This window comes from Dreissena polymorpha, chromosome 8 (assembly GCF_020536995.1).
Source record: "Dreissena polymorpha isolate Duluth1 chromosome 8, UMN_Dpol_1.0, whole genome shotgun sequence".
Taxonomy (NCBI): domain Eukaryota; kingdom Metazoa; phylum Mollusca; class Bivalvia; order Myida; family Dreissenidae; genus Dreissena; species Dreissena polymorpha.
Window position 1 is genome coordinate 8,555,292 of NC_068362.1, and position 23,478 is coordinate 8,578,769.

Below are 23,478 nucleotides of genomic sequence, written 5' to 3' on the forward strand. Positions count from 1 at the left end.
TTTAGTTCAGTGTATCCGATTATTCATTATGCAAATACATTGATGCTTACACTTAAAGGAGAACAACTCGAACGAAGCGCATGAATTAATAACAAAGTGAGTTATTTTATCTTTGACACTTGACAATCAAACGACGCACTCATTAGGCGATTTATTGCTAAAACAAAGGAGGAGACCGGAGATAGCCGATGTATCACGATTGTCAAACACCGGTACAAGGAACTGACCAATTAAAAAACATCGGGTTTAAGAGGTTGCGGTGGCTTAGTGTTTGTGGTGTCCCCTGACTATCACGAGATTCTAGGTTCGATCACAAATCTGGGTGACTTTTAAAGATTTCATCTATCAACACTTAGTACTGATTCTTCCCAGGAAACGGACTCTATTGAATGACAATAAGGTAACAGCTTTCGAAACAATCTATCTAAAATTATTTTAAACTAAATTCAGCGATTTATACAAGCGTTATGATTGAACTAATCTTATATGACCACAACAAGCTTAAAGCTTTCTATACAATCGAGCTACAATGTCTAGTTTTAAGCAACATAAGGGAGCTCTATAGGTAAACTTACCGGATATGACGTCGGTGCACACCACTATTATCCACAACTCCTTCGCAAAGCAGCTTGCTATCAGCCCACCGCTGCACACGATCAACCCCGCGATTATAGCGGGGCCGGTGCCGTACCTTTGTATCGTAGAAGTCCACAGAATGACTTGAAAACACAATCCAATACGAATAAAATACGAATATTTCTTCAATACGAAAATACGATATAACACATTAATAGCGGGCCGGGACCGTACCTTTGTATCAGAGACATTCACAAATGTCGATAGAAAACATACAGACGGAAGAGTTGTCGGAATATACGTTGTCGGCTAATTTTCGTTATAATCGTTTGTCGGATCATTTGTTTTAAATCATTTTTGTAATAATTGTTTGTCGGATTATTCGTTTTAGGGGATTGTGTTAGAATTGTTTTTCGGCTCATTCGTTTTAAGCCAATTTGTTAAATACTATTTTATCACATTGTTGTAAGTATTAGTATATCTCCCTGGTTGTATTTATGCATACCTGACCGTAATATGGTATTGCTCTTTTCTAATTACCAAAATGTTTTTGCGAATGCTTTATTCTTATTATCACGGCATACACGGCAGAGTCAGTCGGATATTTATGTTCTGAAAAAAACTTTCAACAACTTGATCAATTAATTTTGATATCCAGAATAAAATGTGTTGGTCAAATTGTTTGATTACTACAACATATGTGTAAAACTAAAACCAAAACACATGATCAGGATAGAAACAAGTTTTCTTTAATTTACAGCAATTGAACAATCGCCAATATAAATTTCGCTAGTCTTTAATTAACGGCAAGTGACCAATTGCCTATATACAATCCGCTAGTCTTTTAATTAACGGCTAAAATATATATATTACCTATATTCAACATATATAATTACACAATTAAAACACAAGTATAAGTGAGGCAAGATAAATCCTGATGTAAAAGTAAAATAATTGACACATTATCAGGACTTTTTTATCTTTCTTAAGCAGGAGTATTTTAAATACCTTTTCCCACAAAAGAATTTCGTTAACGTGAAGCCATTAGCAATTTCTCATTGTTTTCTCAGTTTTTGCTCTTTCCCAAAATTCAGACAAAAGCTATTATACTGTTTATTTCTTACCAGATTAAAAAAACTTAACTTCACTTTTCCCTATAATTATCAACATACATGTTCAAACATACATTAGCGTGTATATATGGACCCGAAAAATCAACATGGAACGGGTATATTTTTGTTTATTTACCGTTCTGCTACGAAAAGCCCCTTAGGGCATATGAAATACATACATGTTTGTAGATAAAGAGAAATGTTTTGTAAATGAGCCAAGTTCTGAGAAAATGTGGCTGTGTAAAGCGTCGTCCCAGACAAGCCTTTACAATCTGCACACGCTAATCTGGGATGACAAGTTACGCCTTAATGGATTTTCACCGTTAAAACGAAAAGTATCGTAAAAGCGGAAGGTGTCGTCAATGATTACGTATGCGGACTGCACTTGTTTATCTCGGAGGACTCTTTACGCACATGTATTAAACCACGTTTTCCCAGATCGCGGCTAAAATAGATGGTCACTCACTTCCTCATGTAACAGATACAAGCCCTGAATTAGTGCGACCTCGGACCTCTTGGCGTCGAACACGCTTATCAGTTCCGGATACATCACAGTGAAACCAAACCCCAGTCCCACGCTCACGAACTGCAGGACAAGACCGGACACCAGCACGGCAAACTTCCGCCATGTTGGTGCCACTTGCTGGCTTCATTGTAAAAGGAGCGTCGTTATGCAAAAACTTGGCTTAGTGCATGTCCGTTAACAGTCAGTCCAGGCTAGATGTACAGTCCGTATAAGCTAATCAAGAACGACACTTTCCGCTTTTGGATTTTTTTCTTCTAAAGAAAGGCTCGTCTAAACAAAAATCCATTTTGGGCTGAAAGTGTCGTCCTGGTTATCCGTGTACGGATTGCAAAGGCTAATCTGGGACGACACTTTAAGCACATGCATTAATCCCAGCTTTCCGAGAGCGAAACAAAATGCAAAACTTTTGTTTTAAGCTAAGCCGGTTATTGATGCCGAGACCGATACGTTCAAGTGTTCTATATGGAGCAATGTGTAAAGGGTGAAAAGTTATTAATTTAGTTGTCAGCCAAACAACTTCATTTGTTTTGTACTTACATTGCCAAACGTTTTTGTTGTCAACTGCTTTCTAAATAATTCCCTATTAACATTTATAAAACATATTGAATGACATGCAGAAATCTGCAAAATCTCCATTGAACATTTGTTCATCGGTAAATGCAATGAATTTAATGTAATGTCGCAAACATGATTGAAACCTAAACATAATTTATCAGCAAACAATAAGTAAACTTCACCTAAAAGACAAAAGAGGTTAAAAGTCGGAAAAAAGAAAGGTTTACGGTTCGGGTTAGTTTATATAAAAAAATTCGCGTCATGTGATATCAAAGTGAAGATAAATATGGTGTAATATAAAACGGTCTAAACGCATGTGCGAATACGTTCGACAAAAAAAAAATCCGCCAAGTAGGGACTTAATGCGAAAAATACCAGCGAAAAGTTTGGTCCCTGATTAGACTGTGAAAACTGTAGAGGCTAATCTGGGAGGACACTTTACCGACATGCATTAAGCCCCGTTTACAGAGCGCTGCTCACATGAGTTTTAACAATCGTATCTTAATAAAAAAGTACGCAATACGGTTTATGCCAGTGTGGTTACAAATTCAAATCTAGAGGGCGACAATGCGATAGTGCGATAGTATGATGGCGAACATGCAATAGTACGAAGGCGACACTGCGACTGTGCGACGGTGACAATGCGACAACGCGATAGTACGATGGCGACAATTCGATAAACATCGTACTGTCGTCATCGTATTAGCGCATTGTCGCCATCGTACTACCGCACAGTCGCGATCGTATTGTCGTATTGTCGCATTGTCAACATCATGCTGTCCCATCGTCGCCATCTTACTTTGGCACTGTCGCCATCGATTGTCGCATTGTCGTCATCGTATTATCGCATTGTCGCCATCGTACTATCGCACTGACGACTATCGCCTTGCGGTACACTACATATTTTCATTGCAGAAACAAAAATAGATGACTTTATTAACATGTACTTTGAAAGAGGTTACAGTTATAATGAAATAAAATTCTTATTACGTTGTAGATTGGGAATTGATGCAATGTAAAGTATTTTTAAAAGTGGCTCCATCTAGGAAAAAATAAGATATGTGCATGTGTACAGAAAGGCGATAGACGACAATGCGACAGTGCGACAATACATTGACGACAGTGCAATAGAAAGATGGCGATATAAGCTAATACGATGCCGACAGTACGATAACGCGATAGTACGATGGCGACAATGCGATGATACGATGACGACAGTATGATATGACTCTCGAATTGTCGCCATCGTACTATCGCGTTGTCGTACTGTCGGCATAGTATTTTCGCATTGTCGCAATCTAACTATCGCACTGTTGCAATCGCATTGTCGCACTGTCGCATTGTCGTCATCGTATTGTCGCGTTATCGCCATCGTGCTATCGCATTGTCGCCATCACACTATCGCACTGTCGCCATCGTACTATCGCATTGTCGCCATCGTACTATTGCACTGTCGCATTGTCGCTCTCCTGATTGTAATGAGTAACAACGATGGCACTAACGGTATTCCGTAAGAAAGTGCTTAACTATTTAACACACTGATACAGTTAGATCAGTGCCGGACTAGCTTTGTGAAAGCCTATAGGCAATAAAACTGTCGACAAAGTGTCTGTCTGAACACCAGTACCCGGTCGATTTGAACATTTTAAATTATCGACACAATACCAAGGCTGGCAAAACATAACATGTGACAGTGTTCTTTTATTAATATAAACTGTTATTATAAAACATATATCCAACATTCTGCTCCAGTTTGAGCAACCTAATGAACATTTTGGAAACGAAAACTCAAGTAAAACAATACGGGTTTAAAAAAAATTAAATTATTGTCACTCGGTTTAACAGCGTTAAGCCTTAAATCTGAACATATCATTGATATAAATTAATTTGCTTTGTCAAGTCATTAGATAGGGCTTAGTTAGTAAGGATAAAAGCTTTCGTAACGGTCTCATGGGTCACGTAAAAGTTGCGGGTCTCTTGGGCAATTCCCTACTCTTCCGTATGGGTAATCTTGGACTGGTTGCAATGCAATTCAATTTCGAAAGTTATCGGATTTAATGATGAAGAGAATGTATAGAAAAATCTATAAAAACGGATCCAGTATTGCATTACGGTTTAGTCATAAGTATGTGTGTGGTATTACTCATGTTCGAGGATTTTTGGGTTAGGCGATCTAATAATTTAACATAAACACATCGAACAACTCAAATAGACAACTATTTTTGAAAAATAAGAAATCCACGAATTAAAAATCCACAAAAAAGTAAGTAAAAAAGTCTCACAAAAATGTCATGCCGACGAATAAAAATGATTTTACAATATATATTTATCCAACGTCCGCGCAGAGACTTGACGGTAACCAGCTTAGCTTGTTCAAATTCCTACCTTCATAACTCACCACGTGATGATAGCCTTGCCACGTGGTACTATAATTGTATTGTTGTTATTTTTGCTGTTTTACGTTAGTTCTTTTTTTCGTTAAGAACCTTAACTTATACACTATTTTCAAAAAGTAAAAAAATGATACTATTTTTCATATTATAATATTTAAAACAATAAAATAAAATACTACCAAATCTGGTAAGGTTTTTCTTGTATAGGAAGAGATTTTCTGTGAGAGCAAGGAACGTCAACTCTGCGCGGAGATTGATCTTTATCTAGTACTTGCCTTTTTGCTAATATTGATTGCCTTTCATGCCCCTCGTCAGCCCTCGAATATGTTCTTATTTCTAGCTTACTTGACATCAAAGCTTACGAAGACTGTGTTTATTACAACATAGATTCAGCCGAACATTGCATTGGTAGCCTTTAAAAACAAGAGCACCGCATAACGGGTGCCACGCTCGGCTGCGAAAGCTTGTCAGGACAAGAATTTTTATTTTTATTTTTTTTAGAAGTCACAGTGACCTTGACCTTTGACCTAAAGACCCAACAAGAGATGTGTTTGTCAAAAACACAATGCCCCCTACTGCGCCGCTTTGAAATAAAATTTATATGTATCATTTGACAGGTAAAGATATTTCTCCCTTAAAAGCTTATAACTTCCCTTGAATTTTGTCCAATTCAACCAGGAGGGGGGGAGGGTCTCACAGTCTATTATGACCATGTCAGATATCACTGACAATCAAAGCCTGTGGTTTAATAAAGATCAAAGCCAGAGTTGATTTTTTTTTTTCATAAAACTTTGTTCATGATGTACCCTGCGTGTAGATTGCCCCAGATACCCGCTAAAAGAACTAAATGTGAAATAACAATTGTATTGTGACTTATTATAATATTTAACAAGATTAACAAAGATATAAGAAACAAAATTATATTTTTCACAATTTACAAACAGTCTTTTGCACGTCTGCACGTTTAATTAATATTCCAGTCTTTGTTCACGTCTGCACGTTTATATGATGTTAGTGTAAAACAGAACACAATGATATCTTTTAACAAATAAAAGTCACTATCTTAATTTTAAGCGGGTCTTAATTAGTATTATGAATTGAGTTTATATCCTTGATTATAAAACGAGTAATGTATCCACACTTCCTTAATAATTTTAAAGAATAACGAAAAAAAACAACATAAGGTTGTAAATTTAAATGAAAAATCTATAATAAAATAAAATGTGGTTCCAAGCGAACCACCTCAGGTCATGCACGGGCACTTCCCGCGATGGTCCGCCAGGATATATATATATGATATATAGTCTACAGCTGCCCTGGATGATGGAGTTGAGGCACGTGACAACCTTCGGTACAGCTACTCACCCGCATCAACCCCACCATCCAGTTAAGCCTGAACAAGTGTGAAAAATCATGTATAATATGAAATCTATTTTTGAAATGAAACTAAATACGCAAGAAAGGTTAGTACAATGTTCCTATGGCCTACATGAGTGAAAATGAGGCAATGGTATAGCGTATATACATAGTGATGAAACATGAGTGATAATGAAATTCAATGAATGAAATGAGATGAGCCCAAGACCGGGTTACACAGTATATGAAATTATGATTGAAATGATTCATAGGAACATTGATGATAACAGTGATAATACATATATAAATACATCAATACAAAAACTCATCACACAAATGACACAAAACACTGTATCACTTTGTTGTTCTCTCTCTCTGACCCAGGATGAGAACCCGAGCCCCGGCTCCCCACATCCTCGCTGCTGTCATCCTGAAATCAGAGAGAAAACACAACAGCAGAAAACAAGTAAAATGTTATAAAAATGTTAAGTAATTTTGGTAATCAAGTTCTCTATGAAAAATAATATTTTCATTGGTTGTTTGATATAATCCACCTCAATATAAATAAAAGAAATCATGTGTTAAGCGATGAAAATCTAATGTAATTCTAAATTGTATTCTATTCATAAATTTAATAATTAATTCTAAGGGAGATAATATTTTTTCATGTTTGACGGAATTCCTACATGTCCAAATAATATGTCTTGATTCTGACAAAAATATTAAATATACATATTTTAATTCAGTACTTCCAACATTTTTTACATAAAAAAACTGGAACCATTTAGGATTAATATTTAATGTTTCAATCGTAAGTATATCAATTAAATATAAAACAGTTTTATTTAAAGGGGAGGTAAACAAACAATCTATAAATAAATGTTGGACAGTTTCGTCACAATTACAAAAAGTACAACGCCAGAGTTGATCATGTATCTATGGACATAAGTCCACAGGTATGTAATAAACATCCTAGAAAATATAACTATATCATTTAAAAAAATCTTTGACAAATCAATCATTTGATTTATAAATAATCACCATAATAATTATGTACAGTAACTGTGAAAAGAACTTCAATTTTGGTAAGGAAAAATATAATATGGGATTTATAATTATATAAATTACTTCCCTTGAAAATAATTGTCTCTAACAAATGTCTATTTTAGTAGCAAATAATTAAAAGCCACTACCGTGACTATAGATTCACCACTCAAAATGTGCAGCTCCATGAAATACACATGCATGCCAAATATATAAAAGTGACATTGTTAAATATTGATTAATTATATCCCTTTAAAGCTTATTACTTCCCATAAATTTGTATTTTGTACCGTACACCGTAAAGGATGACCTTGACCTTGACCTTTTACCACAAGGTGTTTGTCAGAAACACCATGCAGCATACTGCACCGCTTTGATTTATTTAACAAAAATATATTCGTGGGCAGGTCAGATAACAATGTCCATTTAAAGCTTATTACTTCCCTTGATTTTGTTTTTTCGATCCTAGACCTTGAAGGATGTTGTAAACCTTGAAATTTTACCACTAAAAATGTGCAGCTCCATGAGATACACATGAATGCCAAATATCAAGTTGCTATTTTAAAACTTATGGCCAATGTTAAGGTTTTAACACAACGCCTACCTCGGACGGCGGACGGCAGACGGCGGACGGCGGAAACGAGCTGGCTAGGACAATAGCTCGGATTTTCTCCGACAACAGCCTCGCTAAAAATTAAATGCGCATTACGACGATAAAGACGGTAAAATATATTCTTTAATATGAATTGTTAAACTGATAAGTAAGAATTATGAATCGTGTTTGTAAGGACACAAATTAATATTTATGGTTATAATTACAAAAGAAAAGTTATAATTGAGAATTCGTTTCGTAGGCCTGGTAAAATTAGCAGCTGTAGCAAATTCATTATGATTGAAATGTACTAGAAGGACCTCAGTACGCATGCGCATCGTAGTGCCATTATCTGCTTATTGAAGTAGGCAATTTTTGTAGGCGCGAGTTCTAATCTCACAAGAGGCACGATACAAAACTCACAATTAATTTTGTATTGGTATGAATTATAACAAAATATCAATTTATATAAAATACCAGATTATTATTAGATAAATATCTCACGGAAACGAAGAATTGGGAATTATTGCAATAATTTGTACTATATTATACTTTATATATAATTATATAAATAAAAGCCCCGGTTTCCTAGAGCGCGACTCTTATGTGCTGGGTACTGTCTTGTATTGTTCAGGCGGTGGATTAATTGACTTATGAATGATATATTACATGTACTGATTAGTGGCGTGAATTTTGTTAGAGTTAATATATGAATACGGTAAAGGTATACGTAATTATAGCATGTGCTTTGTACTTAAATAAACTACACTATGCACTTTGTCAATATTGTAGTTTTACATTATGTTCAGGTGGAGTTTATTTTGTCGGTCAAAACAATACAATCGATTTCGGGCATCTGTTTTCATTCTGTTAGGGCACACATATGCATTTTTTATTTTTTATTCTCTCACAGTTCGATAACCTGCTTCTTTTGAGTGTTAAAACAGTGTTATATTTCGTGATGTGTATATACATATGTAAGCCTCGTTCTTGGAAAACGGGGCTGAATGAATGTACCTTTAGTATTGTAGAGTAAAGTCGACACAGGCTTATCAGGTACGACACTATGTACTTTTATAAAAAAATAATGAAGTTTCTTCCAAAAGAAAATCCTGTCAAAAGGGAAAGTGTCATCCTTGATAAGCCTGCACAGGCTACACTGAGACGACACTTTACGCACGTGCTTTAAACCCCGTTTTTTTAAGCGAAATTAATATGTGCTGTGTATTGTCGTGTATTGTTGAGGTTGTTGATTTACTGACTGAGGATGGTTACACGATTTGCTCTCATGATAATGTTTCTGGAGTTATTTGTGCATATAACTTATTGTTTATACTTTTGTTCATTAGGTAGAAAATATTGAAATGAAAAATATAGAACAAGTATGCCCTGCGATAAGGGCGTGAACATTGCAAGAGCTAAGATATATATACGGTAAAGGTATATCATGCAATTTTTACTAATTAAATAAAATACACCGTGCATGTTTTCACTACTGTAGTTTTACAGTATGTTTAAGTTGAGTGCATTTTGTCTGTCAAAACATTACAATCGTGTTCGGGCATCTGTTTTGATTCTGCGAGGGCACACACATTAAATTTTTATTTTGTATTATCTCACAATGCGAAAACCTGCTTCAATTTACAATTAACGTTTCCAAAACCAGAACTCTCGTGTTGTTGTGTTGTTTTTTTCTCAAATTTTAATTTGCCACATTTAGCAAATACACCCGTCAAAAGATAAAATGTTTTATTAAACAATACCAATTCTTAAAAATAATTTCTATGATTTCAGATCTGTGCTGCTTAGTGCCCAAAACCTTGTCAATACGCTCAATACTCTCGTAATATTTATTCAATATAGAGGCAAAATCGAAAATAAAAAGGGATTTGCTTCAATAGTGAAGCTGTGTTGCAGTGAAACAGGGTTATCAATATCACGCCTTATTTTGGTAAAAAACGACAACAAACTAACCTAATGAAGATTCAAATATACACTATAAACAATTCATAAATACATAGTTGATAAACATGAGTGATATTTAAAACGGCTAGGCACGATTCTAGTCATTGTTAATTAAGACAAAACGTTGAATTATTCGCATTGTATAACAAAATTGGTTTCAAGTTTCCTGTCTGATATTTGGAATCGCTCTACGGTAAAATTCTTCCGCGTCTGTAGTTCCTGTTGGATTACAGTGTATTTCTCAAGTGGGATGTTTTCGACAAGTAAGATCTCTAAAAAACAACACAATTTCAGATTACTTCCAACTTTCTGAGTACATGTAGGCAGTGTGTCCACCAGTTCAAGAACTTTGGATGGAAGAAAACCATCACAATATATATTTAAATACTTCAATGGTTGAGGTAGCTCTATCTGGTGATATGTCTTCACATACAGTGTAACTGTTTCCAGTTGTGTGAGTGATGTTAGTGACTTCGACAGCGACTCGTCATGATACACGTTCAAACCTCCCCAGTAACCTCTCAGACTCAGACTCTTGATATTGAGACCATGCAGAGCCTTCCACAAAGAGGGACTGTCATACCTCACTCGAATACTAAGCGTTTCAAGCTTTGTGAGCGATGATAGTGCCTGCGATTGCAATTCTACATTTTCCACGTTAAAACCTCCCAGCATACCACTCAGACTCAGACTCTTGATATTCAGACCATGCAGAGCCTTCCACAAAGAGGGACTGTCATACCTCACTTCAATACTAAGCGTTTCCAGCTGTGTGAGCGATGATAGTGACTGCGACAGCGATTCTTCACGAGCCACGTTCAAACCTCCATGCATAATACTCAGACTGAGTCTCTTGATATTCAGACCATGCAGAGCCTTCCACAATCCGGGACTGTCATACCACACTTCAATACTAAGCGTTTCAAGCTTTGTGAGCGATGATAGTGCCTGCGACAGCGATTCTTCATGATACACGTTCAAACTTCCCTGCATAATACTCAGCCTCAGACTCAGACTCTTGATATTCAGACCATGCAGAGCCTTCCATAGTACGGGACTGTCATACCCCACTTCTATACTGAGCGTTTCCAGCTGTGTGAGCGATGATAGTGACTGCGACAGCGATTCTTCATGATCCACGTTCAAACTTCCCAGTATAATACTCAGACTCAGACTCTTGATATTCAGACCATACAGAGCCTTAGACAGTCCGGGACTGTCACACAACACTACAATACTAAGCGTTTCAAGCTGTGTGAGCGATGATAGTAACTGCGACAGCGATTCTTCATGATCCACGTTCAAACCTCCCCACGCAGCACTCAGACTGAGACTCCTGATATTCAGACCATGCAGAGCCTTCCATAGTACGGGACTGTCATACTTCACTTCTATACTGAGCGTTTCCAGCTGTGTGAGCGATGACAGTGACTGCGACAGCGATTCTTCATGATCCACGTTCCAACCTCCCTGCATAATACTCAGACTCAGACTTTTTTTTACATTCAGACCATGCAGAGCCTTTAACAGATAGGGATTGGCATTTTCGGTTTTTACGATGGAGGAATTGTTTACATTTTTATGTAAAATTGCCCTTATTTCTCTTTTTGCTGCCTCAGCACATTTAATATAGATCGATTGCAGGTAAAACGTCAACGCGTGATCGAGAGTCAGCAGCGTGCAGAATAGACAGCGTAGACAGGTATAGGAACATGTGACATTGCACAATCTAATGTATTCTATAGAGGGCAGTAATGGAGGAGGATCTGCACACTGAAATTGATCTGCACTTTTTAGAACAATCCCGACCAGATATTCTGCCGTTGACGTACTTGCAAATTCTGAAAAAAATAACTTAATTCACAGAACAAGGTACTTAAAATACTTACACACTAAAAAATGTAATGTGGTTACATTTGATGACATTTGTTTAATTTGATAAGAATTAATACATTTAAATTAATGAATGTTCAGAACAAAACCCAATATATTTCAATATCGTATTAACTTTGTATAGTTTGGTTTCATATATTTAATACAAATATCAATGTTATATTCGAATGTTTTAAATATTATTGTAATTTATATTAACACTTTAGTAAGATATATATTTATTGTGCATAACCTACTTGTCATGATATGCTTTCAATTATAAGTGTATAATCAAGTTATCCTATACACGTAATGCATATGTATCATCGGATAAAAACTAAAGTACTTTAAAGATTTTATCAGTTATTTCACGTATTTCATAATTGTCAAGCAACACCGATTCCGAAAATGAACAACACACATTAGCACATTATTTTATTTACCAGTGTTTGGTAAAAAAAATAGAATCGTTTTCTGATGTAAGGTCAAACGTGATGATAGGGACATTGTTTGCTCATGCAGATTATGTTTAAGTTATTGTAAATCGCTGCTAGTGTTGATAAGTATTCATGGTATTAATACTTTGACCTTGTCAGGGTCCGGATTTCGAACCATTTCCCTGCAAAAAAGGTATTATTATATTATTCCCGTATTCTAATCATAGAATCAGACTGTATATGTACGGTATTTAAACAAAATATAAGAATGCCATGGGCCTTGAGGTGCTCACCTGGGACGCGGGGGCGAAACCACTAAAAATGACTAATAGACAGTTGATGTATAATAACGACCGCCCTGCCCTCTAGGACAGTATTTTTCGAAGGCAAGCTATCATTCGATCAAATATTCTTACAAAGCTTCATGCAGATATGATCTTAAAATGTGGACTTCTTGAGTGTTTACAATAGTTTTCTTAAATTTAACCTGGTGAACTAGTTTTTCACCTAAAATAACCCAGTTGGCAACTAAGTAAAGAACTAATTAGGAAATATGTTCTGACCAGATTTCATGACGATTGAACTCACACTACATGTATGACTACTAGAATAGTATATAACATAAACAGTTCATTCCTATGCGCATTATTATGTCAAACTTTTGATAATTGAAATTAATTCTCGACACAAATTACATATGTATATATAATAACCTAAGATTAATTTATGGAGGATAAATTAGTTAGCTGGTAGCTGGTTACATATCCTGCAAATAAAAAGATTGTTTAAACAATGGTCAGTGAGCCACACGTGAATTAATTATTGATAAAATTGAGAAATTCAAATTAGAGTTAATAATATACAAAATGTATATTGGATGAAAGTTCAAATAATATTAATCTTAAACAGTTCTTCATGTTTTACTTGGTTTAAAACAATGTTAATTTTTAAAATACAGATACTTATCTGAAGTATTTGCAATATTTAAAAAGATTTATTCAATATCATTAAACAGCTGGGTTGTAAGCCATGTTTCTCAAGCTATCATCATAATACAACACAAAATCACAGCGATTTTTTGTCCCAATTTTGAAAAGTACCAGTACCATACTATTCGCAAAAATTAGCGCGAAAACTCCATAAAATGGGAAATATCCTGTTTTGAAATCTTAAGATATGGAATTTTTGGTCTTAAATTGCTTGGTATAAATAACACAAACCAATTCAATACTTTTTTTACAAGTAATGACTACCGAATACGCTTATGGAAATACCCTAGTAAACCCTTTATAACCATACTTTCCATTTCACGTGTGCAGGCACAGATTGAGAACACAGACTTAAAAAGAGGTATTTATTCTATATACAGTTTATATTGTATTATTTAAAGTTTAATATTAATATTTTTTCTAATGAATACGGAAGCAGCAATACTTGCAGGCATTAATAATTAATAATGTATATGTTTGTTGCTTTAACAAATGTTTATTTCGGATTTTCGGGTTGCGATTTGATACTTTATTAAGATTCGGGAATGTACTCATAATTCATCGTTATACAAATTTAAATGCGAATATTGAATTTATCAAGGGCATTTTAAATACTAATGAGAAATACATTCTCGTTAAAAATATAGATACTTTAATGGGCGACCGTAAATCATCGTTCAATCTAGGGCACCATACTTTCGATTTCGCTTTGGTTTACAAACAGCTTATCGAGATAAACAACAAATGTTCGCAACCAGCATCATCAGCAGCAGCATCAGCAGCATCATCATCATGATCATCATCATCGTTATCATCATCATCATCATCATCATCATCATCATCATCATCATCATCATCATCATCATCAGAATCATCATCACCACCACCACCACCACCATCATCATCATCATCATCATCATAATCATCATCATAATCATCATCATCATCATCATCATCATCATCATTGTGAATCATTATCATCTCATAAAACTACATCAATACATATTATATAACTATCTGATTCAGTACTTCTGTAATGGTAGTAATCATCCTCAGAAAGAAGAAACATCAATCGGTGTTACAAGACTGCAGGTAGAAAAATTTAAAGCTGCACTAATACATCTCGTGACAGTCATAAAATGTGACTTGAAGAGAGTTAACTAGGTTTCCATATAGCTATACAAGTAAAACTGCCCCGACCGCTGTCGGCTTTGTTTTTAAACAGACTAGAATTATTTTCGAACACCCATGATTGGACCTTACATGTGTCTTCTAGAGTGTTGTTTGCCTATAGCAAAAAAGAAAACCATTCCCCCCCGGGCGGCCCCAACAGACAGGAACCATTTACGGGCTCGGGCCGGATATCATAATAACAAATGTCATGACCAAGTTTCATGAGGATTGGACTTCAAATATAACATTTAAAGAGGTAATAGAGTTTTACTATAAGGACATTGCCTTGCCAATTGGCGGCAATGTTTTTCAACGAACCGTAGCCATTCAAGATTTTAACAGTAAGTGTGTTGCTGCTGTGATAGCACCAAACTGATTAATATCATCAACGTCACAGGAATATGGTATTCTGATTTGTTTGAAATAATGGATATACGTTGTTAACTTTTTTACTTTTCTTACTATCATGTGAACTGCCTATTAAAGTTCTTTTGTTAATGTTAAATCCTTCAAATGTTTATCAGAATATGATTAATATAAACATGCGAGTAAACTCAAACACAGCGCCACAACTAAGAAACGATTTGATAAAAACAATATTATATTTATAATTACCACTAAGCAAAATGCCTTTTCCATTTAGTTCCAATGATTTCAACTTGTTGCACGATGACAGGTCAAACTCAATATGAGACGCAGACTCGCCTTCTGTTTGTGAAATTTGTCTGTCAGGAACATGTATGTCCGTGTACAGGACATCGGACTTGTTATTTGTCCATATGCTGTGCAGGTCTCGTATGTCGTTATCAAAGTCAAAATAGAACCTACTGAGTTTGAGTACAATATCCTTTTGCTGATTGGCAACAGCTTCTCTGTATCCTGCTAGTATGGTGTCCTGCTCTTGAAGCCCAAAGCCAAATATTGGTAGCATAAAGCGGAAACAACCATCATCGAGTTCATATATCATGCCAGAAAGCTTATTTGCAGCCGACATGTTCAGTCCGCAGAGGAAGATGAACACCTGTGATATGTCAAGATATGCATCTTTGTGACGGTTGAGGTATCCGGAAATGACGTCATCAATCACATTGGTATTGCATGCAATATGATAAGCAGCAAGGAATTCCTGAATGCTCTTATAAATAAATGAAAATGATGAAGAAGATCTTAATGCAAATGCCTTGCGCGTCACTGATAAAATACCGGACTTCAGTGCAAAGTTCTCTTGATCAAGTTGACCTAAATTGAATTTCTTCAGTTCCGTAATGGTAAATACCAGAGCTTTTTCCTGTGTATCTGAAAACAACAAATAAAATGCCGCTTCAGCAAGTCTATTCAAGTGTTCAATATTGGGTTGTATGTTTTGGGTCTCTGTGAAACATCGATAAGGCGGCTCTTGAAATTCGCTCGTTTCAATATTCGCCTTCTTGAAAAGACATTCCAGCAAGAGGCTGTATTTTTCACAAAGAGAGCCTTTTAGTTCAGTTCCTTTGGTCCACGAGTGTACAATCAAACACAACATCATTGGGGAGTACAAATGCTCTATCAAGCCAAATTTACGTACATACGATTCAAACTCAGATTGTTTTTCGTCTAAATCTTGTCTACCCATAAAATCTTTCATACAACCCAGGATTTTTCTGCTCACCTCAAACTTTTTGTTGACTCCATCAAGTTGCAGCAGTTTGAAAATCTGCGAGTCAAGTATTTTCGCTTGTGTCATCTTCCAAGGTCGAGTAGTTATCAACAAAACGCAAAGACTGTGTACGTCGGCCAGTGTTGGCAGGTTGTGATGATCTCCAGTACCGGTCCATTCATCTAGACCATCAAGTAATACCAAGCAACGTTCACGTTTCATGATCTCATTTAGTAGTATGTATGCCTTTTCGCGATCTTCTTTAGATGAGAATATACTGTCAACTATCTGTGTATTTATCATTTTTTCGATTTCAAACTGACCAACTGATTCCCTTAATGTTACATGGAAGACATATTTAAAGTCTTTCAGAGACGTTAAATCGTCAAAGACATTAGAGTATCTCATCTTTTTATTAGAACTTAATCTAGTGGTCTTGTCGTCAATTGGCAGCGTCGTCTCGGCTGTTTGGTCTGATGTTATAGTACACCAGTCTATTACCAATTTTCTTCATGTCGCTGATAAAATTCCGGACTTACGTGCAAAGTTCTCTTGATCAAGTTGACCTAAATTGAATTTCTTTAGTTCATTAATGGTGAATACCAGAGATTGTGTATCTGAAAACAACAAATAAAATGCCGCTTTAGCAAGTCTATTCAAGTGTTCAATATTGGGTTGTATGTATTGGGTCTCTGTGAAACATCGATAAGGCGGCTCTTGAAATTCACTCGTTTCAATATTCGCCTTCTTGAAAAGACATTCCAGCAAGAGGCTGTATTTTTCACAAAGAGAGCCTTTCAGTTCAGTTCCTTTGGTCCACGCGTGTACAATCAAACACAACATCATTGGGGAGTACAAGTGCTCTATCAAGCCAAATTTACGTACATACGATTCAAACTCAGATTGTTTTTCGTCTAAATCTTGTCTACCCTTAAAATCTTTCCTACAACCCAGGATTTTTCTGCTCGCCTCAAACACTTTGTAAACTCCATCAAGTTGCAGCAGTTTGCAAATCTGCGAGTCAAGTATTTTCGCTTCTGTCATCTTCCAAGGTCGAGTAGTTATCAACAAAACGCAATGACTATGTACGTCTGCCAGTGTTGGCAGGTTGTGATGATCTCTTGTACCGGTCCATTCATCTAGACCATCCAGTAATACCAAGCAACGTTCACGTTTCATGATCTCATTTAGTAGTCTGTATGCCTTTCCGCGATCTTCTCCAGATGAGTATATACTGTCCACTATCTGTGTATTTATCATTTTTTCGATTTCAAACTGACCAACTGATTCCCTTAATGTTACATGGAAGACATATGTAAAGTCTTTCAGAGACGTTAAATCGTCAAAGACATTAGAGTATCTCATCTGTGTATAAGAGCTGAATCTAGTGGTGTTGTCGTCAATTGGCAGCGTCGTCTCGGCTGTTTGGTCTAATGTTATAGCACACCAGTCCGTTACTAATTTTGCAAGAAACGTAGATTTCCCATAACCTGCTTCCCCTCGAATAAATATTTGTTGGTTCGGTTCGGTGTCCGATAAGAAAATATTTTTGTATTTCAAAATTTGTTCACCAGTTTTCTTAAAATACCCTCTTTCCTTAGCCATAAGTTGTATATTCAGCGGCATATAAATATCAAGTAACTTTTCCTCAGCCCAGTCATCCAATGGGAAGATATTAATATGACAGAAACGTTTTCTGTAATACTTCGTCAAAGCTCCAAGCATTTCTGAAATCATGAAATGGAAAATACTCAATATTGGCTAAGGATCACTTTTTATTTTCACATTATCTTCAATTTTATATAACGTTCATTTTAAATTGTAATTTTGCAGGTGTTGATATTAGAATGTGTGTTTTTGATTTTATTTTAATGTATTGATTTATCATTGATGATTGATCTGGCTGAATCTAGCTATGGGTGAACTTCAAATTACACATACCATAAAAAGTGATCCTTAGAACATTTTGAATAATATATTTGGCATACATTAACACAAAAGACTCTTCCTAATTATATTTAGAATAATTCAATACTTAAATCATTTTCGTACAAATATACCTAATTTTATAATTCGATGATTGCAAACACATGTGTGAAGTTCCATATAATACCTGTAGTAGAAACAATGCTATGGAAAAGTTTCACGTTAACTGTTACCAGAACATTATGAGGACGCCGATGCAAACATTAGGATGAGTAGTGTACATTTACTTTTGACTATTTGGTGAATAACCGAGTTTAAAAACGGCTCTTTTTATATTGAAGTCGTAGTGATCCGTATACATTTTGAAAATTAATGTCAAATTATTTTTTTTAGCCCCAAACTCATATACTCTACCATAAAGGCGAACATAGAACTACTAAGTTATCTTGAATATTTTCATGATCTGGGTTGATTACATATTTTTAGTACATGCTGAGCCTGTGCAAAGCAATTGATTATCTGTATCTTAATCATCCAAAGTTGACCAGAACAACAAGGTCAGATTTTTACCAGATGCAGCTCGGAATATTCAATGAATATACATGCTAAAATCTGAGTCGAATGTGTTTAAAAATTGGTCTATACTTATGTATATTAATTTACTTAACAATTAAATTAGTTGCTAAATACTAATTATCGTAATCGCAGACTATTACCAAGTGTTTATACTGATACGTGTAATTGAACACGTCTTCATGAATAAGCGATTTTTACCGTTCACTGACATATAATGCAACAGTAAGTTATACCATAATACATGAGTGGATTTATATGTTGTTTTGGGTCATATGATCATTGGACTCACATCAGTGTAATAATGATTATACTGTTATCAGGGCGTTTTTCTTTGATTTTAGGGAAAGGCATGGCCTTCAATTTTGGGGGAACAATTATATACAAAACTGAAATATGGAAAGGCATTTCCAAAAGTAAGCTTGATATGTGGGAATATTGCATCGTTTTAAATATATTCTATTAAAGACAAAAGAAGGGGAAAAGCCCTGGTTATATTTACTTTTATCAAATCTATGCGTATACTTGTGTTTTTGTATGTTTAGCAAAACATAATTTTAGTTTTTAACATCAACATGTGTATGAATATATTTAATTGATCAAGAGAATTCGATTTGTTTAAAACCCACAGTTGACTAAAGTTAAATTCTTGCTGTTTCGAAATTGTATAATGAAATGATTAAACGTTTGTTATACCTTTACAGGACTGTTTATACGTTGTTTCAGTGAAAGTAGTATTTCCAAACTGTTCTTGGATGTCCTTAATGCATTTTTCTGCTTGTTCATCTAAGCACTGTTTGTGTCTACTGACGTGTTCATCTATGCCCTGTTTGTGTCTATCAGCGTGTTCATCCATGCTCTGTTTGTGTCTACCAGCGTGTTCATCCATGCCCTGTTTGTGTCTATCAGCGTGTTCATCCATGCCTTGTTTGTGTCTATCAGCGTTTTCATCCATGCCCTGTTTGTGTCTGACAGCGTGTTCATCCATGCCCTGTTTGTGTCTATCAGCGTTTTCATCCATGCTCTGTTTGTGTCTACCAGCGTGTTCATCCATGCCCTGTTTGTGTCTGCCAGCGTGTTCATCCATGCCCTGTTTGTGTCTACCAGCGTGTTCATCCATGCCCTGTTTGTGTATATCAGCGTGTTCATCCATGCCCTGTTTGTGTCTATCAGCGTTTTCATGCATGCCCTGTTTGTGTCTATCAGCGTGTTCATCCATGCCCTGTTTGTGCTTATCAGCGTTTTCATCCATGCTCTGTTTGTGTCTACCAGCGTGTTCATCCATGCCCTGTTTGTGTCTATCGGCGTGTTTATCCATGCCCTGTTTGTGTCTATCAGCGTTTTCATCCATGCCCTGTTTGTGTCTTCCGGTGTGATCATCTATGCCTTGTTTTTTACTGTCGACGTGTTCATCGATATCCTGTTTATGTATATCTGCCTGTTTTGCGAGCTCTTGCTTACAATTTCTCATAAAATCTCTAATGTTATCAATGCACAATGCTGTGTTTACTCTCAGGTCATTCACTGATGCGTCAACAACGTCTTTTGCAATATCTTTCAAGTGTTGTTTCAAAGTTGTTCCAACAGCATCCAGGAAACACATCATCTCTGTTGTAGTCAATAGTAATGTGTCTTTTTCCAACTGTTGCATCAAATAAAACAGTTATATTCAATCACAAAAACAGCTAAATTTCTAATCAATGACATGTTTTCCTGATAGTAAAAGGAAAAAACAAATTAGTGAAATGGATGTGTATTTCAGTGCACTTAAGTTTCTCATTAGATACTTTACTTGGTACAGACAGCCAATGGGTATGTTCTTTACTTGATATTGAAGGCAATGATAACTCATAAAGTGGGATTTAGTTCCATATTAAATTATTTAATTGATTACGACAGCCAATCATAAATAATTGTTTGGTTTAGTTCCCAATTAAAAACTTAACTTGATATAGAAGCCAATGATACAATACTAATTTTCATGAATTTATTTGAGTATATATACTTCAAGGTGGTATTCTCATCTTGAATTGAGTTTCAATAAAGTTAACATTTGTGAAACCTCTAGATGGACTTTCATTTAAGAAAAATCAATAAAACAAGGATTCTATTTTACGCGTATATCGTCTTGCAGGTTGCCAGGTGTCAACCATTATTGACCATGCAGAAGATCGAATTCGACCGGGTTTCAAATTCCCAACTTCCAGGTGTGTTCATGTAATATCATCTCTACTTGAGTTATTTCATCCAAAATACCGGTAATAATAAAAGGCGTAACATCGCCAAATCCATCAGAACACTGTTTAAAAAATATAATTGCACTGTTTTAAGAACGTACAATGTTTGCAATTTAAATTGAGCGGAATCGGTAACAGAGATTTCAAGTGACTTCACGTTTGTGATATACTGAAAATCGTCCATCAACTGTTGGCTATATGCTTCAACTGTTAGAGACCATAACTCGGCTGACATATCATAAGAACAACCTTCCAGGGAAGGTTTCATGTTTCACGATGATTTAGCAAAAAGTAAGACTTTTTTGCAAGATTTAGTTAGTTCAATCCTATTTATTTTAGGTCGATTTCATCGAAAGCCTCAAGCTTATTGAAACGCTCTCGAGTCCGTTTCCTGGGCCTGTAACCAGTACTTGTTGTCTTAGGTTGTCTAATGAACGCGCCCACAGTGGGGATCAAACTCATGAACCCCCTGTCGCTAAGCGGACACCATATTCATTACACCACGGCAATATTTATTGTGCTATTATAGCAAATTGTCCGATCGACAATCATACCCTTTGATCTACCATAACATGTATCAAACTTGGCCGGGATATAACAAGATTAAATATGTTTGCAACATTTTTTTTAAGATTCGGTAAATGGTGTTACTACCAGATTGTTAACTCTGTGTCATAGTTAGCATAGTTTATAATAGAATGTTATAAAACAGTCCCACCCATTAGCAGCCATGTTGTCCAGAAGGGTATAATTACTTGTAATGCCGAGATATCAAGAGAATAAATATCGTAGCAAGTTTTTTATGATATATAAAATCTGTATAATGCCCCCAACAAGCTCGCTTTACAAACCCGCCCTTACAATTCAGTCAAATTTTCAAAAATTTGGTCACTCAATGTGGCGACTAATGATAACAATGTAAATGCTGACGACACACAACAATGCCAGACAAAAGTGACCACAAAAGCTCTCCATGAACGGTATGTGCCCTTATAAGCTCAAAACGTTATAGTGATGGTGCTTTATCTGTTTCATATGAGTATCTAATGGTGAAAAGACATGGCACAATATGTTATGCTATTATTCGTTTACAATAAGCAAGGAAAGGCGTTAAATGACAAGACATACCGCTAATACACTACCTGGGCTAATTTCACCACAGCATTTTTGGCAAAGTTATCTTGACTGAGATAGCTTGAATCATTCAGCAGGTTGTTCAATGATGTGAAATAGTCTTGGAGATCGACATCAGTGACTTTCATTATTGAAGAGTGCCGCACTGCTTTATGGACTTTGCGAGCCTATTATGGAAACACAGTATCTATAGATAGTATGTATTTTGCAAATGTGACAGCTATCCCATTATGAAACATGCACATCAATTAATGTGTAAGCATTTATAGATCAATATTATGTGTAATGCAAAACAAACACGTCCTGTTTAAACCTCTACTGTTAAATAGCGCGTCAAAGATAGCTCCGCAAAACTGTCAGCATTTTTAATTTAAAGAAAACCTTTGTAGTAACCTCAGAATAGATAAGTTATGTACAACGTTCACGGTAGACAATTTCAGTGCAATGCTTGTTTGAAGTGTTAGATCCTTTAAACGTTATATATGTCAATTTCACATTATTGAACATTCATGTATACGTATAACTCCTGAAATACTTACATTTAAATTATTTGGTAGAAAATACACTACTTTTGACAGAAGGCACTGGAGTTTTTACCTTATACAGGAGGCATGCAGGATTGTTGTGGGTTGGCTTTCCCTTTGTTATTGGAAAAGAAAACTTGCTATCAAAGCGTTTGCAGTTTAGCATAAAACTGACGACTCCATTGAAGTCTGTGTCTTGAATCGATATCTTGTCAGCATATCCATCTGTTTGGATGTAACATTTCGCTATTTCCCAATAGTGCGTTTGCTAAATGGCGCAGATGTATTGTTCCAAGAACATTTTTTGTACCGATGTTCCTTGATAATTTCCTGGCAAACTTTATCACAAATCTGGTTTGGACATTTTTGGTTTCGCAGTAAATTTGTTGTGTTACAGCTGGTGCAAGTAGCTGATTGTGACTTAAGAGTAGATGTTACTTGGCTGTAAATGTGCTGGTGAAAAGTCTGAGCCTCGTTGTCAGCTAAGTGCTCCAAGCCAGACTTCGCAATGTCTATTGCTAGCCATGCCTTAAGCCAGTTCGACCGTTCCTTCTCCTTAAACACATCAGCTAAACTCGCCATAATCTGAACATCAACAAAATGGTCTTCATAGAGTCAACTTTTGGCATAGAAACAAGCCATTGTTCAGTGTTACCTATTAAACATAATTTAAACATGATTAAACACAGTTATAATTATATAGAACATTTGGGTGATAAGCATGCTCTACAATTAGAATATTTCGTCTGTAAGCTCAGATGGAAGGGGCACATGAATTAACCTAACGATGGCAGACTACACCATAAGAAAACATCCTATGAAAGTCAAGATTGAAGGAGCACAATAATTAAAATAAGT

At 35.8% G+C, this 23,478-nt stretch overlaps 2 protein-coding genes across 2 annotated transcripts in view; both read right to left on the bottom strand.

Annotated features, from left to right (window-relative positions):
- Positions 1 to 23,478, bottom strand: part of LOC127842298 (uncharacterized) — a 139,321-nt gene that overhangs the window by 27,852 nt on the left and 87,991 nt on the right. The window contains exons 3-4 of the mRNA XM_052371729.1: positions 22,105 to 22,263; positions 19,422 to 20,367 (exon numbers count right to left, since the gene is read on the bottom strand). Of these exons, the coding sequence (XP_052227689.1) occupies positions 19,422 to 20,367; positions 22,105 to 22,263 (1,105 nt within the window). The remainder of the gene's footprint in view (positions 1 to 19,421; positions 20,368 to 22,104; positions 22,264 to 23,478) is intronic.
- On the bottom strand, positions 10,133 to 16,726 carry LOC127841292 (uncharacterized). Its single transcript, XM_052370014.1, has 3 exons — positions 15,206 to 16,726; positions 11,504 to 11,960; positions 10,133 to 10,861 (listed from the first exon to the last, which is right to left on the bottom strand). Exons 1-3 carry the CDS (start codon positions 16,632 to 16,634, stop codon positions 10,249 to 10,251), a joined length of 2,499 nt encoding a protein of 832 aa, XP_052225974.1. The 5' UTR covers positions 16,635 to 16,726; the 3' UTR covers positions 10,133 to 10,248.

Bases quoted from the DNA above. Each gene is read 5' to 3' on its own strand.
- LOC127841292 (XM_052370014.1), bottom strand. From the start codon at position 16,634: ATGAGATACTCTAATGTCTTTGACGATTTAACGTCTCTGAAAGACTTT. The intron at 11,961-15,205 runs GTAATTATAAAT...TATTTTTTTCAG, and splicing joins AAAAGGCATTTTGCTTAGTG to AATTTGCAAGTACGTCAACG. The intron at 10,862-11,503 runs GTATGACAGTCC...TATTGAAGTGAG, and splicing joins ACGCTCAGTATAGAAGTGAA to GTATGACAGTCCCTCTTTGT.